General features: G+C 47.8%; 1 protein-coding gene across 4 annotated transcripts in view; it reads left to right on the top strand.

Moving 5' to 3' along the window:
• LOC120905112 (Ig-like and fibronectin type-III domain-containing protein 1) overlaps positions 1-8,128 on the top strand; it is a 115,171-nt gene extending 107,043 nt beyond the window's left edge. For all 4 annotated transcript variants that reach the window (XM_040315837.1, XM_040315836.1, XM_040315835.1 and 1 more), the window contains 8 exons: positions 497-1,387; positions 3,163-4,253; positions 4,321-4,779; positions 4,861-5,107; positions 5,182-5,360; positions 5,429-5,925; positions 6,001-6,448; positions 6,523-8,128. In XM_040315837.1, coding sequence (XP_040171771.1) covers positions 497-1,387; positions 3,163-4,253; positions 4,321-4,779; positions 4,861-5,107; positions 5,182-5,360; positions 5,429-5,925; positions 6,001-6,448; positions 6,523-6,726 — 4,016 coding nt within the window. In that variant the 3' untranslated portion in view covers positions 6,727-8,128. The remainder of the gene's footprint in view (positions 1-496; positions 1,388-3,162; positions 4,254-4,320; positions 4,780-4,860; positions 5,108-5,181; positions 5,361-5,428; positions 5,926-6,000; positions 6,449-6,522) is intronic.
• The last annotated feature ends 8,742 nt before the right edge of the window (positions 8,129-16,870 follow it).

The raw sequence follows: 16,870 nt of genomic DNA, 5'->3' as shown, positions 1-16,870 counted from the left end.
GTGCAAGCATTCAAATTCTATGCATGTGTAAGAGTTGGGATGTACTTTCGGCAAGCGTTCGCTTTCCGTACACTCATTTAAAACGACCGTTAAGCTCTTTGCATCGCGAGAGAGAGTATGATCAAAGTTTTGCCAGTCTTCTCGCACTCCAAACGCCAAACAATCCATAGAGAAACACTATTACCGGGAGTTAAGAACATCTTAGCTATCCGGCACACTATCTAAATGGAACTGTGAGCAGCGCTGTGAGGGCGTCACCAAGGGTAAAGTTTTGCTTCCCCTATACTTTTGCGCCCGAAGCCCTCCCAAGATGTCACGACCCGCACGGAAGACGCCGTGCGCACTGACAACTTTTTCCATTAAAATCGGCATTTTTTGCTTGCTTGCTTGCATGTTCTTGCGGTTTTTGCGATTGTGTGTTCGTAAAACTATCACCGCGGGGAGGCAAAACTGCTTCAAACACTAATCTCCATCTCCTCTCTCTCTCTCTCGGCAGTGCGACAGCCGAAGAAGAAAACGGCCACCACCAGCCGGAACGCAACCGACTCGCCGAGCACCACGTCGTCCCCGTCAACAGCGTCCCCCGAAGGGGCCGGTGCCACCTCGGAAGCGGACGAGGAGGACGATTCCTCGTCGGACGTGTACACCGACTCGGAGGAGGAGGTCAGCCCGGACGGTGTGCCGCTGGTGACGCACGATTTCACCGACTGCTGCCACGCGAACAACGTGTCGGACGCGTGCATGGGCTTCTGCGTGCTGCACAACATCCTGGACGGATCGGCGGGCGCCGAGCCGGAACAGTGCGAGCGGGACTTCCCGAACATCGTGCGGTGCATGGCGGACGGGCGCAACCACGTGCCGTGCTGTGTGGAGAAGGGCATACCGGACCTGTGCCAGGACATGTGCCGCGGCGAGTACACACCGTTCACCGATCTGCTCAAGTCGCGCGTCTCCTGCGTACAGCACACGCTGCCCGGGCTGCAGTGCATACTGGACAACATACAGCGCCTGCCGTCGGAACCGCAGTCCGTGTCGGTGGAACCGCTGACCGAGCGGTCGCTGCAGGTTAGCTGGCAGGCGCCGGAGCGGCTGGGTGGGAGTGTGAAGTACTACCAGATCAATGCCACCCGGCTGCACGCGTTCGATCAGGACTATTTGGCGAATGCGACGAGCGCGGAGGGCGGCGGCCTGGTGACGCTGCAGGTGTCGGCCGACCAGACGACGGCCGTCCTGTCCAACCTGACGCCCTTCACGATGTACACGGTGACGGTGAGCGCGCACAACGATCACGGCTCGAGCCTGCCCAGCATGCGGATCCGTGCGCTGACGCTAGAGGGTGGCGTCGTTAGCAAGCAGACGAGTGTGGCCGTCGTACCGGTTCTGCCAGGTAAGAGGAGTTGATGCGCAGTGGAGATAGCAAAGTTAATTAGCCAATTAAGTGGTCCGCGGTCAATCCCGAACGTCATTCTCAATCCGAACATCATAATAGAGTTGTTGGGAGTGGTCCAGGGATGTTTTTTTTTTCTCGAGCACATTAAAAAAAACTGTGCCACTAATGGTAGAGTCATGTTCAAGGCGGTACGTGAGAAGGGCAAGCGAAAAGTCAAGTCACTGGGTCAATATGACTGTGTGCCCAGTGTACCCCCCAGTGTAAAGCTTACTGTGCCCGGCAGATGCGCTCGATAACATCGGGAGTGGTTTTAATGTAACACAACGGCACACCATCAAATCATGTCCAAAGGAGTTCGTCACTGGAGTTGCTTCGAGTTGAGGCGTTGGGGGGATTGGAGAACGACAATCAACTGCCCGGGCACGTATTGACGGGACGACATGACTTTTGCATTCCGCGAGGAAGCTACGAAAGAAGCAGAAAGATAAACATCGTGCCAAAGCGTTAACCTAGTGCTAGTAGGGCTGTGCCGAGGACGTCTCGCCTATCCTCCCTCGCTGAAGTTCGATCGATTGTTTATCCATTTTTTAAAACATTCTCCTTTGCGCTTCTTCGTGCGTGCGGGAGGAGATATCGTTTAGCAGCGTCCAATCTGTTCCTGGAACTTCGGGCTATCGATTAGCAAATCGATAAAGCTGCATTCCAAGCAGAGGGGAATGTAGCTCTGTATGGCGCTTGTTTTTTTTTCCCCGTTGTAACGAATAATTTAGGCTTGAATTATTACGTGCTTTTTTTGCAACATTTTTGCTTTACATTCCTGATTATGAAGAGAGTACAGCGTACATAATCAATATCCTACCAGACATGATTTTTTAGCGTTTCCTGTAATATTGGGATTAGTGATGTGCTCTCTGGAGTGTATTCACGACTCCGATCCGACTCCGACTATTGTTAGTCCGATTGCGACTCCTGCAAAACAGGAACCACTAGTTCCGCCTGGAGTTGGAATCGTTCGAAGTCGTAGTCGTTTGGGTTGGAGTACTTTGGAGTCGTCCTGAGTCATCCGAAGTTGTCCGGAGTCGTCCGGAGTTGTACTGAGTCATCCGAAATCGTCCGGTTATGTCGGACATCCGGAGTCGTTCCAAGTCGTCTGAAGTTGTCCGAAGTGGTCCAAAGTCGTCCAAAATTGCCCTGTGTCGGAGTCGTCAGGAGTCGTCCAGGGTCGTCTTGAGTTGTCCGAAGTCGACTGGAGTCGTCCGGAATCGACTGAAGTCATCCGGAATCGTCCGAAATCATCCGGAGTTGTCCAAAGTCGTCAGAAGTCGTCTGAAGTCGTCCGTAGTCATCCAGAATCGTTCAGAGTCGTCCGGAGTCATGCGGAGTCGTTTTTGTCGCCTTTGTTTAGAATTCCGACTCCGGCTGATTCTAGATGGTTCCAGACGACTCCGAATGACTCCAACTCCGGGCGAATGTGGACGACTCCGGCTCAATGAACATGTTGAACACCGAAAGACTTCTATTCCAGGCGACTCCTGACGACTCCAAGCGATTCCAGATGACTCCAGAAGATTCTGAACGACTCCAGATAATTCTGGGCAGACCTATCTTCTGGTGGCTGTTCCGAAATTACGGGAGTCAGATAGAAGTCGACTGCGGATTTTTGCCAACCTTTCCTATCACTATTTGAGATATTGGAAAAATGTGCTATTGCCTCCCAAGTTATAGTTCTTTTCTTAATCCACTTCCCAATACACTTCCCCACTTCTTCCCAGATGTACGCGGCTGCTGCATGAAGAAGGGCATCACGCACCGGACCTGCCTGGAGAAGATGTGCGATCCGGTCAAGGCGGACTTCACCGAGGTGCCCGACCTGATGGTTTGCGCACCGTGGGCCAACATCACCTTTGCCTGCCTGGCGAACAATATCGACCACACGCCGTGCTGCAAGAGCCGTGGCATCCCCGAGGGTTGCCTTTCCTTCTGCTCCGGCACTGTGAAGGCGATCAACTTCAACTACTTCAAGTGTCTGCAGTACATGTCCGAGTACAGTAGCTGCCTGCTGCAGGGGTACGGCGTGCTCTCCGGGCCTCCCTCGAAACTGAAAGCCCCCCTAATCGCCAGCCACTTTGTCGTGCTGGAATGGAAGCCTCCCAAGATCCTGCCCGACACGGTCACCGCGTACCATCTGCACTATCGCCGGCTCGGCAGTGGGGAGGAGTACAGCGTGCTGGAGAAAGATCAAGCCCCGGTCATTGTGGAGGATCTGGAGGCGGCCACATACTACGAAGCGTTCGTCGTGGCGGTGAATGCGCACGGCAAGGGCGGCCCCTCGCCGCGCCTGGTGTTCCAGACGAAGCGTGACGTGACGGCGGAACCGGCCCACACACACTACAACATATCGGCGTGCTGTCACGCTTCCGGATTGCTGCCCCAGTGTGCTCCACTGTGTAGTTACGATGCCAAGATGTCGGACATCCAGAAGCTGGGCAATACGTGTCGCGGCCAGATTGGTACCATTGTGCGCTGCAGTGCTGGTGGGCGTGATCATACGGCCTGCTGTGCCCGCCGTGCCGTTCCACCCAAGTGTCAGTCGCTGTGCCGCGGGGTGATTACGAGCTCACCGGCCGATTGTTTACCCTTCGCGGGGAACATCATTCAGTGCTTCGAGGAGGGCATTGGACACATTCCGGCGCCGGTGGAGGACCTGCACGTAACGTCCGTCACGAACACGTCGATCTCGCTTGCCTGGGTGCCGTCCGAGCTGGATGCGAACAGTACGGAAAACAAACCGTCCGACTATCTCGTCCAGTACGGCAAGGTGAACAACATGACCATGTACGAAACTGTGATCAAGCTGGAGCATGTAAGTAGACGCGCGTGTGCCGGATCTTATTAGGGTCTGATGTATTGTATCATTGGAACATCCACAGGAACTCAACACCACCGAAACGGACATCGAGCTGAAAGATCTTGAGCCGAAAGCACTGTACCGCATTACGGTAGTGTCGCGCGGCGAGCACGGCACATCCCTTCCCTCGTCCATGCTGCTGATCAACACGTCCCGCACCGATTCGGCCAGCACGGTGTACGGTGCTCCGTCGCCACCGCACTCGCTGGCAGTGTCCGCGCACAGCGCCACCTGGATCACGGTGTCCTGGCAGCCGCCCGAGTTCTCCCACCCGCACGAAAGCATCACCTATCGCGTCATACACAAGGTGGCGAACAACTACACCGTGATCGATACGCGGCTGCTGTGGGTGCGCGTTAACAACCTGCTGCCGAACACGCAGCACATCGTGTACGTGGTGGCGATCGGGTCCAAGGGCACCAGCCTGCCGTCGGAGACGCTCGTCGCCTGGACGGATCCGGCCCTGCCCGCCTATGTGGATGTAAGTATTGTTTCGCTCTCGGAGAGATCGTAGGATCATTTGGCATTGATGTGTTTGGCTCTATCTGTCCCAACCAAACAGCCCCCGACGGTACATCCGTCCGACATCATCACCGAGGGCGGCTCCATGACGATACTCTGCCTAGCGATGGGCAATCCGGCGCCCACCATTTCACTTTACGTCGGTGGCCACCTGGTGCGGCAGGACACCTCCCGCCACATGATCACGGTGATCCACAACGTCACGACGGATATGGAGCACATTTCCTGCTACGCCGACAACGGTTACGGCATCCCGATGCAGGCTGCGAAGAAGGTCAACATAAGCTGTACGTTTGGGTGTCCTTTTTCCCCCGCTAAATACGGTCTCACTAATGGCTTTTTGCTTGGCTCTACCTTCTAGTTGCACCACGCATTCAAGCTTCGGGCATTACGGTGGCATCGGTGGGCGAGTCCGTGGACCTCAAGTGTACGATCCGTGCCCGTCCCATCCCGAAAACTATGTTCTGGCGGGATCACGATGGACGCGTACCGGTGATTCAGGGCGGCAACTATGACATGTCGATGAAGAATGACGTCGATGTGAGTGTTCACAAGCCTCGTTGTAGCATCCCTTCGTTGTACTGATCGCTTTTCCTCTCCACCCCCAGGACAACTCTCTGTACGTGATGACGCTGACAATCGCGAAGCTAAGCTCGCAGGACGTGGGCGATTACTTCTGCCACGCGGAGAACGCGCTCGGCTCGTCCACCCGTGCCGTCTCGGTGCGCATCCGCAACACGGCTGCGTCGTCGAACATTTCCGAGTGCTGCGCGGCGCAGAACGTGTCGGCCGCGTGCATGAGCGCCTGCTCGTTCTACATCGACATCGAGAGCGTGATCGACCGGCCGGAGTGCATCGTGGACTTTGACAAGCTGATGCGGTGTGCGGCGGACGGGTCGGACCACCGGGGCTGCTGTGCGTCGAAGGATGTGCCGCGCCGCTGCCTGAACTGGTGCCGCGGCGAGCCGATCACGCCGCCCGGCATCTGTGCGCTGCAGCACACGCGCACGATCGTCGGCTGCTTCCAGGAGAACCGGGAGCGGCTGCCGGGACCACCGCAGAACCTGAAGGTGCAGGTGCTGAGCGACGAGGAGGTGCTGATTCGGTAAGAAGAAGGCAAATGGGTGGAGAAGGAAATTGAATTTGCTAATAATTTGTGCTTCCTTCCACACAACAACAGGTGGGATCCGCCGGCCAAGAACCCCAGCACGGTCGAAGGCTACCGAGTGTTCTGGCACGATCTGGAACCGGTCACCGACAACCTGTCGAACGTGATCAACGGGCTCGCAACGAGCCGGCTGGACGCGAAGGAGACGAGCATCAAGCTGGAGGGCCTGAAGCCGCACGTCATGTACGAGCTGGTGATCAAGGCGGGCAACCATCTCGGTGCGTCGGTCCTCTCGGAACCGCTGCGGTTCACGCTCGGCGACCAGCACATCACCAGCGCGTCGCACGGCACGAACGCGGGCGTGGTGAGCGGCATCGTGGCCGGCCTGCTCGCGATTGTGCTCGCGATTGCCGCCCTCTTCGTCGTGAAGCGGGGCAAGTTCGGGCCGAAGCAGGCGAACGGGGGCGTCGCGTTCGAGAACCCGAGCTATCTGCGCGAGATGAACGTCGAGCATGTGCAGGTAAGCTGGTGTTGGTGTTGGGTTAATAAAAAAAACACTTTTAATAACACTTTGCCACGTCTTCCCCTTAAAAGATTCCAGCCGTGTCCGGGCCGGGCGTCGGCAATGGGGCCGACTGGCGGCAGGAATCGCTGCACGCGGCAGCGAACGGTACCGCCACGACCGGGCTGAACCACGACAACGCGGTCGTCCCGATGGCGACCGAGGTGAACCCGTCGCTGTACGAGGAGCTGAAGCTCGGCCACGATCGGGCCGGGTTCAAGCGGCTGGTGTCCTAGGAAACGATGCTGACGGCCGACCCGGTGGCGGCGGCACCGGCCGGCGGGCCCAGCACGGTACTTGTACATACCGGTGGACAGTTTTAGATGTGATCCCGTCCGGACGGGAGGGGCGGTATTTGTATTTTGTACTCACTTTGGACCTGTGACACACGACGTGAGACGATGTGTGAGCGAGCTGCAGTGGTCGATTTTTTTGCAATGCAAGGACGATATTGTAGCGCGTAAGGAATGCAGCGTGGTACAGTGCAGATGGTAGGGAATGTAATTAGAGTCACTTCTTCTTCTACTGCTGTTAGAGGGAGAGAGAGAGAAAGATCACGCATAATCGTGATGGTGTGATAAAGGAATTGTGGTGTTTTGTTGTATTCTTTCTCTCACTCTCTCTCTCTCTCTCTCTGTCAACCAAATCCAATAACTGCAAAGTAGCAGCAAATGACCAGACACAAACATACACACCCGTGTGCAAGTACACGCTCTAGTCAAATAATGGAACCGGAAACAAGTCTATTGGCAGAAGTCGTGGGGCACGTCAGGGCATTATTGAACATCGGAAAAGGGGCGAAATCAAGTTAACACAGACTTTAGTTACCATCGATCAACCGAGGAGGAAGGCGCCTACCACTGTGACCACCCAGCCCGAAACCTATCCTCCCCAGTCGAACCGTAGTGCGCGTGTTATCGCAGTAATCGCGGTGTTTTTATCCATTTTAGTACGTTAGCGTGTCACATCGCAATGAGTTAGAGTGAACTTGACTTGAAAAAGGCAATAATTATTTAAAACACCCCCAAAAAAAATAGACAAACACTCACACAGATATTCCCAGTTTAGTAGCACAACAAGCGTATAGAGGACGCCACCGTACCGAACACAGTAGTAGCAAGAATTATTGGTTTAGTTTGTAAAAGTGATAAGGTAAAACCCCGGCAAGCGAACGAGCGAAAAGCCCCAAAACCACCAAACCCCACGTGGTACGTGTTACGTTGGAAGGTGGCGTTTATATGCTTTGCAACGAACAGCATCTGCAGCACTTTAGTACACAGACACACACACCAGTCCCTCCCTTTGCAACTGTATCGTGCCGTTAACGGGAGCATGAACGAAGTTAGAAAGGGTGGGGTGTACGATGATGAAAGGAAACATTTTATTGGAGAAAGGCTGTTTGAGACATTTGCGTGCACCAGCACGCACGAGCGTATGTGTGTGTGTGTGTGTGTGTGCGTGTACTTGTTGCGAGCATATTTAAAGTGAACGACGATAAACGAGAAGGCGGTGTGTGTGTTGTTTGTAACATTCGGGCGGGCGACCCGGTTCTGAGTGTTGTAGGAGGGAAGGAAGCAATAAATTTGAGGATAGTTTTTTATAATAAAACAAAATATTACACATTAAATGCGAACAACAGAGGAGAGGGTGGCGGGTTTTTTACATGATATGGAGTTGGATATCACATAGACGGCATGGGACTTACGGTATTTATTTTCAGAAGTTGGGTCAGAGGCCGGTGATCAAACGCGTCAACGCGCTGGATTCTACAAGGTCATTCAAAGATCGATGCCCATTGGAGGCGTCCAGGCGTTCTTAGGACTTACTTTACTGTATAGTGGTGCGGTAACTAGTTGAGTGTGATTCAGATTAAAGTCTTGGATCCTCTATAACTTTGATTACGACAAATTCAATTTCAACTCTGAATAAAAAAAACGGATGTGACTCCGCAATTCCAGATGAGCTCAGACTAAATCCAAACGAGTCCGGAAGAATCCAGACAATTTTCGAGACGTCTTTGGTTGAGTCTCTGTTTAAGTCTAGTTGAGTACGAACAACTCCGGACGATCGCAGTTGGGTTCAGATGATTCTGGAAGACTCCGGACGATTTCAGCTAGACATCGGTCGAGTACGAAAGAAACCGGAAGGTTTGAATAGGGATGACTCCGGTTGACACCTAGCGATATCTGATGCCATCTGTAGACTCTCCGAACGACTCCGGTTGTGCCTGGATGAATTTGGAGGACTCCCGCTAAGTCCTGATGACTCTGGACGATTCCGGACAGCTCCAGTTGTGTTTGAATTAGTCCGGACATCTTCCGACGACATCGGGTAACTCCAATCGACTCTACGGACGACTCCAGAAGACTTCGATTGACTCTCCGGACGACTCCAGATGACTTCGATTGACTCTCCGGACGACTTTAAACGACGCAGGCTCAGACGACTCCGGTCGAAGTCGGTACGATCCGGATGGGTCCGCATGAGACCAGTTGAATATGCACGATCCAGACGAATTTGGATGATTCTGGTTGACAAAGGATGTCATAGTTATGAAACTAAATCTAATATTAATTACGCATTCTACCCATGGTATCATATGTAAATTACATCCTTGTGTGCCATTGCCAAGGTGTTCGAACTAGTGATATACAAAAATCTGCTACATGCATGCCGCAGCTACCTAAGTCCGTATCAACACGGATTCGTGCCAAAAAAGTCGACTACCACGAACCTGGTTGAATTTGTAACCTATTGCACTGGTCAAATTGATGCCGGAGCTCAAGTCGATGCAATTTATACCGATCTAAAAGCAGCATTCGACTCTCTTCCGCACGCAATTCTTCTCGCTAAACTCGATAAGCTAGGAGTTCCCAGCCCGCTCGTACAGTGGCTTAAGTCGTACCTAATTAATCGCACATACATCGTGAAAATTGATAAGCACATGTCCAAAGAAATAGTCAGCAGCTCGGGTGTGCCACAAGGAAGCAACATTGGCCCGCTTCTCTTCATATTGTTTATCAACGATGTTACCCTCGCTTTACCTCCCGACAGTATCAGTCTGTTTGCCGACGACGCAAAAATTTTTGCGCCTATTAACAACACAGGTGATTGTACATTCCTGCAAGACTGCATCGAAATTTTCTGTTCGTGGTGCAAGCGTAATGGACTGACTATCTGCATCGAGAAATGCTACTGTGTGTCTTTTAGTCGATGCAGGAGCCCAGTGACTGGGACCTACTTCATGGACGGCACTGCAGTTAATCGACAGAATCATGCCAAAGACCTGGGCGTTCTGCTTGACTCTAGTTTGAACTTTAAACAGCATATCGATGACGTTGTAGCCAGAGGAAATCAATTACTTGGCGTGGTTATCCGGACAACTAATGAATTCCGCAACCCCATGTGCATCAAAGCTATGTACAACTGTATCGTTCGTTCGGTTCTGGAATATTCGTGCGTAGTCTGGAGCCCAACTACCGCTTCTTCAATTGCTCGAATTGAGGCGATTCAACGTAAGCTCACGAGATATGCCCTACGCCTACTTCCCTGGCAGGATCGCAATAATCTTCCTCCGTATGCTGCGCGGTGCCGTCTTCTAGGCCTTGAACCTCTTTCGGTCAGAAGACGCAATGCACAGTGTTCTTTCATCGCTGGATTGCTAAATGGCTCTATCGACTCATCGCCATTGTTGCATCGAGTCGATATCTATGCACCATCCCGAACACTTAGGTCTAGAGAAACTCTACGGCTCGCTCAACCCCGTTCCAGTGCTGGTCGGTCAGACCCTATGTTCCACATGTCGGCTGTCTTCAACACTGTCTCGGATTGCTTCGACTTCGACATCTCAACTCAGTGCTTCAAGGAACGTCTCCGGCTTTTGCCGTGACCGCAGTGAATTGCGATGCAAATCTTGTTTTTGCTATGTATTTTTTTTTTTTATTGAACTGTTACATCTTAATTAGGCCATACGGCCCGTTGAAGATTAATAAATAATAATAATAATAATAATAAATCTAGAAAAGCCCAGTGTCTCACGCCGATGGAAAGAAATACAAAATCGCAACAGCTATGCAACATAGAATGTCGTTCTTACATTGTTTTTCACCTAATATATCTTCTTCTTCTTTTTCGGATATGGTACAACAACAACAGTCAAAATCAGCCTCTTGTAATCAGAATAGTCAGCCCTATGAATTTGAACCACATCAAGCATGAGATCCCGGATCTCTACTACAAATACAACCAAAGTGTGTTACCAAATCGACACGCAATCGTTGATTTCAAGAGAGCCTATTCTTTGATTAATGATACGTAGCATTAAAAAAGGTTCCTTGATTTAATCTGAACATAATAGTTTACTTGATATCACCTGGCAGCATCACTGATGTGTTCCCGTTTCCTTTGAACATTGTGTTGAAGTTCACACATTGCTGGGTTTCACCGTTTACCGAAAGGGCGACCGACTCCGTCAGTTTGGGAGGCTCCGTGGATAGTGTCCAGCTTATCTAATAGTTAGGAAAGTAGACCCGTGGACGATGGATGATGCGGCCTCGGGACCAAAGAACCCAGAGCACTCCTCATTCCCGCTAAACTCTTCTTACCACAGAACAACTCATAGGGGAAGGTAGGTAAAGACGGACACGTTAAGGGAAATGGTAAAAATCTAGGGATATATAAGTGCAACGACCATGAAAATGTTCATACATTATCTTACACTCATGTTTTACCAGAAAATGTGTTGAAACTTTAAAATTTCTATCGATTTTTGCGTTTTTTTCATGAATGAAAAACATGATTTTTTTCGTGCAGTTTTGAAATGTTCGGGTAAGACGGACACCTGATATGGGAAAGATGGACACCATGAAGGGTAAGATGGTCCTGTAGAAAAGGTTAGAAAGTGAAGAGTTTTACAATATTTTAACAAATTCTATCGCTTTCCACGTCCTGGTACGTTTATAAACCAATTCTTGGTCTATTGCAACGGCGATTCATTCAGCCATGAATTTAGGAATTGTAAACGGCGCTTGTAATATATCGTAGAATGCAGCATCTGAAGCAGGGGTCTCCAAACTTTTCAATTCGCGGGCCGCATTGCTTCGTAAATAACGATGTTGCGGGCCATTTTAACGTTACTTTTGGTAATGAGAACGTTTAAATCATATTTTCATATGAAAATACTTAATGAATATTCTGCATTTTTATTTTTTAGTAACTTGATTTTTGGCTTGGTTTAGTATAAATTAAAAATTTGATAAAAATTGTGAAACTAATATGATATTTACATTATCCTTTGCAACATCACCGCGGGCCGCATTATAGGCTCTCGAGGGCCGCATGCGGCCCGCGGGCCGTAGTTTGGAGACCCCTGATCTAAAGCATTATTGACATATCGCGCACCTACGGCTGACGTTGCTCTAGCTTACAGAACAACAGTCTAGAACTTCCTTTTAGGAAATTACTCCGCAAAAAGTCCACGACCCCAGTATTCATGAGGGACTTGTTAATAGTTTGGATTTCCACCATGTCAAAATTCAACATTTGATTTTTGTAATCCAATAGAATTTCTCATCTATTCCTGAACAATGTCGTATAAATGCCTCATCTTTTTATTGCTTAAAGTTGTCCAAGTCGTGAGAAGATATTGGATTTCGTGAAGCGCCTCATCAGCGTCGAGCGAGTAATAGCATAACGAATGGCTACTATTTTGACCGGTGTTTCATTTCTCGCTTGTTTCAATACTTTCTCTAGTTACTGATTGATTTATAGCATCGAAATACCCTTATTTAAGGTATTTGAAGAAATATATCCATCACCAATTGATATAAGAAGTAAAAAAATCAATAAATTCGGTGTCCATCTTTCCCTACAACAAGGTGTCCGTCTTTCCCGCTTTGGTGTCAGGATGTTTATAACACCAGAAAACTATATTTTGTATTGCTTTCATCCTCGTTCTTTCGCCAGTTTTTTCATTAATGATCACGACAACCCATTCATGAAATAAAACTTCTGGAAATATAAACAATACAAGTTGTAGAGCTTAAGATCGGCAGTAGTCAAATTAGATCCACAAGGGTGCACATGATTGAAAATGTGTTTTGTTCGTGGATTTAACCAATTTTGCATATATATATTGCCAAAAATGTTCTCAAATGTGTTGTTTTACCTTCAGTTTGGATTCTACATTGTTGAATTACTCGAAAATTACCTTTTTCATGCATTTATGAGAAGTGTCCATCTTACCCGCAGTGTCCGTCTTTACCTACCTTCCCCTAAATATATTCATCGAATGTCAATGGCAGTCAAAAGCTCAATGCTTCAAGTTTTTTTCAGGTTTCAAAATGCATCCAATTTCACTTCAATAGGATCTATTACTAATTAACTAGTGACCATATATGACTATCAATGTCTTTTCCATTCATCCCACAAGAACACAAAAGAATATTAAGCTTTCGAATGATGCACTGGTCCTAGGAATCCTGTCCCAATTTCACCCAAAACGGCCAAGGCTACAATATTTAGCACACTTCAAGCTTTCGTAATAATGGCATTTTTGGGTCATCACCTTATTGCTTATTGTTCTTTGGTTGCACATTTCGAATATCCAGGTATGACGAACATCAAGTGCTTCCTTGGGGGAACGGTGGGGTTTAGAGTAAAAGTTCAAAATGTTCCTGTTTGCTCACACTTACTCTTCCCCGAAGCGGTTTTTGGTTATAGCACCATCTTCTTCAACTAGACTCGTGTTTAAACTATTCCAACCGGAGATGGTTATCAATCTCAAACCATGTGCATGGTTCACTGTTACCGACACAGTGGTTTGATATTGGAAATACAACTCTACTCACTCCATTTTTTTTTTCTTTTTTTTTTTTTTTTGGTTTGCCAAGGTAACAACAATCCAACCGATAAAGCGTCTCCCGCTCTGATGACAGCCACAACCGGAACGAGTAACTTTTTCTCCCACACTGCAATACACCTTTGCTAACACACACCCATACACATACGCACACATACCAGTATTACCAGCCAAACACGCAAAGATGCAACTTGCAATGAAGCACCATTTTGTACTGCATGTCTTGTTCGCTCGCTTGTACCGAATCGAAAAGGGCCCGGATCCTTGGATTTCAAAACGAAACAGGATGATGGAAGGGGTACAAAAAAACAAAACTAGAAAACAACCTGTGCACTGATACGAAAAGTCTTCGTTTTCGTCCCCCCTCTTATCTCCTCCCACCGTAGGGAGAAGAATGCCAACTTTTGTTGGAAGGCAGGAAATACTTTTTAGGGGGCAGGCAAACTTTTCGCTTAGCAAAATGGAAAAGAAAGTTCCGAACCGGTTCGGTTGTGTGTTGATCTGCTTCGGTAACCATGCACCAGTGACGTAGCAGCGTTGTCATCCATTCGGGAGGGGCTCTGTGCAAGAGATTTAGCCCTGCAATGGTTGCTAGATTTGAGTGCATGCTTGTGAGTAGCGTGCCTCTAGTTCTCGGTCACTGTGATCCCACTCGCTACGTGTCGTCGTTTGTCATCCATATTTATGCGTGCACAAGTTTTTCGAAACAAACCAGGGTGGGGGGCTAGATGCCCGAAGCAGAACAACAGCATTAATATGCATTTCGAGGTAGGGCGTGTACGGCAGAGGGGTTTGTTGGAGGTTTGAGGATATTTTTTTAAATACAACTGTCCCAAAAAGTTTCTGAGGACTCTGAGGCAGTGCTTTTCGGGCTAGCGAGCATCATCTTGCGTCCGAGTGAATGAGCTTAATTTGCAGATGGTCACGGGCGCATCGTTCTTGCACAGCAACTTTGGGCCTTACTTTTGTGATACTATTCATTCAATAATAGTGCGCAATTATGAGTTTGATTCAACAGAGGCAACACACTGTAACTGTCAGAACAAATCCTACTACTAATTGACGTTTCATACAACGAAATTGTTTGAAAAAGCAATCTGAAAGCGCATAGAGCACAACTTTTTTTTTCTCTTCAACGTTTAATAATGTATCGAAGGAGCAGTTTGGCTTTTTTCAGCACCATACAACATCAATTACTTAATCTTGCAACTCTATACAGCTTGGAGCATATAAGATATCTGTTGGCCAGCTTTTCCATGATCCATGGATCTCCCAAACCAGAAAAGTCTGACTACCTTCAGAATATCAACAGAAATTAAATAGCACATTAATGGGCCACTTTGTTTGTAGTGAACTCTTTCGTGCTTCTGGAGTTTAGAGTGTTACGCCTGTTTTGAATATTTAGTTGTAGTATGATTCATTTTTTTTATTTGATTTTGTTAGCACCACTGTATCAATTCAATGTACAAGCCAGAACACGAAGGAAGTCATCTACGCAACACAAGACAAGACCACAAATCTTGTGTAAGCTCGAAGAGAAGGTAAAAATGGAACAGAGAGTGCGAAAGACGTATGTAGATTCTTTATATTGATGATCTCAATTCCATGCTTTGCTAAACTATAGCAATGATCAAATTCTTTACCCCAAAATGTATACATATAGGGAGGTAATCACCAAAATAAATGACCATAAGTAAGCTCTGGAATCATTGGAAAACTCACTCTGAGTAACTTTTAGGCTCCCTGTTCGGTCATGCTTTACATGAAGCTTCTAAGAAGTATTCACAGTCCACAGGAGCTCCAGGGTATAGGGGAATGTAAACTTGAATTCCGTAGAAATTGATCCCAACACGATAGAAAACCTTTGTAGCGTAAACAAGAACTAAAAAGCGGATCCCCTTATCGTTAAACGCCTTCTAAATTAATATAAAATACGTAGAAGTACGATACGAAGTACGATGGAAGTTATAGAGTAAAGAGTAACGTACGAAGCCTCGTGAAACTCCTCAAACCCCAGATCCCACTCGGCTCAATTGGTCACAGACACAGCTCAGAAGATTGAAAAATCAAGTGTGTCAAGTTTGTATGCAGAATTTCGAAACATGCTTAGAACCCATACCCCACAACCAGACAAAGGCGCTGAAACCAGTTGGAAAGAAATTAACAAACCACAAGAATATAGAATGAACGAGGAACTCCCTTCCCGAAGGTCTGAAAACTTTTAAGCTTTAATTAGATACGATGAACAAAGTCATTTCTGTTCGAAAGTTGCATACAAAGTCATCGGTAATTGCAAAGTAAAACTGCCATGATCAATATTTCACACTGTTGTCGAAAGATCCACCGTTGGCTAGACTAGATCCTTTGGAACCTCTGCATCAATACAGGGTTTCCCACGATTTATTGGTCAGTTCCCATGATTTTTTGGTGCGTTCCCACGATTTTTTGGTCGTATCCTATAGATTGTTGGTTCGATCCCATAATTTATTGGTATTTTCCGATTGGATATCAATACAATTAGACCAAAAAATTCTGGGAAACGACCAAAAAATCGTGGGAACGCACGAAAAAAATATGGGAATCCACCAAAAATTAATGGGAACCCACCAATAAATCGTGGGAAACCCTGTATGGTGATCCTCTTTTGCTATTGCGCATTTATCTGTTAAAGGTTCACGATAGAATATGAAACAATTTAAAGGCTTATCAGTATCGCAATAACTACTTCATCGGTTCGGAGCAAGAGTACGAGAGAAGGACCTTATATGAATACCAAACTTTTCTTGGAACGAAATTGCTGGATTACACCTTATCTACTTCCTTCCTTGTTCCAACTTGTACTTTTCTCTCCAACAAAATACAAGAGCATAGAAACAAGAAAAAATCAAACACGTGAAACAACACATGGGGAAAACTTGCCACCAGTGTGTGTGCAACACGAAACCACAAATCGAACATCTGCACACCATCCGACAACAGGTACAGTAAGTACGTGGGAAATGTTCCAATACTATTTACAACGTTACAACTCCCCACAATAGATACAAGCGGGCAGCAGGTGCTGCTACGTCTGGATGAAGGCTAGTTGCACTCTACGTTCGTCTGTTCGGTGTTCTCAAGATTGTGTGTGAAGTGGATAGAGAAACATTCCTTCGCGTAGAAACCAACGTGTTTGCGATACTTTTGATTCGTGCTTCGGTCTTGCAATCGATGCATGTCCCATTTATGGAAGGCGCTACTCAAATCTACACCACACGTTTGGCACGTGATAAGAAGAGCGCTTGGCCTATGGGAATTTTACCGTGTTTTGATGCTTTTTCATGCTGTTCTTCACGAAGCTTACTACAGTTATCGAATACAGCTACAATAAAAAATACAACAAACAAAAAATAGGGAGGAGATTTAAAGCAATTTGTTCTGCAAAAAGAGTTCCAACAAAAGGTAGCTAAAGTAAGGATAATTGACGTATAGTAGAAGAAACTGATAGCACTTTAGTAACCAACTTGTAACAATCAACCAGG

The sequence above is a fragment of the Anopheles arabiensis genome, chromosome 3, assembly GCF_016920715.1.
Source record: "Anopheles arabiensis isolate DONGOLA chromosome 3, AaraD3, whole genome shotgun sequence".
NCBI classification, from domain to species: domain Eukaryota; kingdom Metazoa; phylum Arthropoda; class Insecta; order Diptera; family Culicidae; genus Anopheles; species Anopheles arabiensis.
Note: the sequence above shows the minus strand (reverse complement) of the source record. Positions and strands in the feature narration are given on the sequence as shown.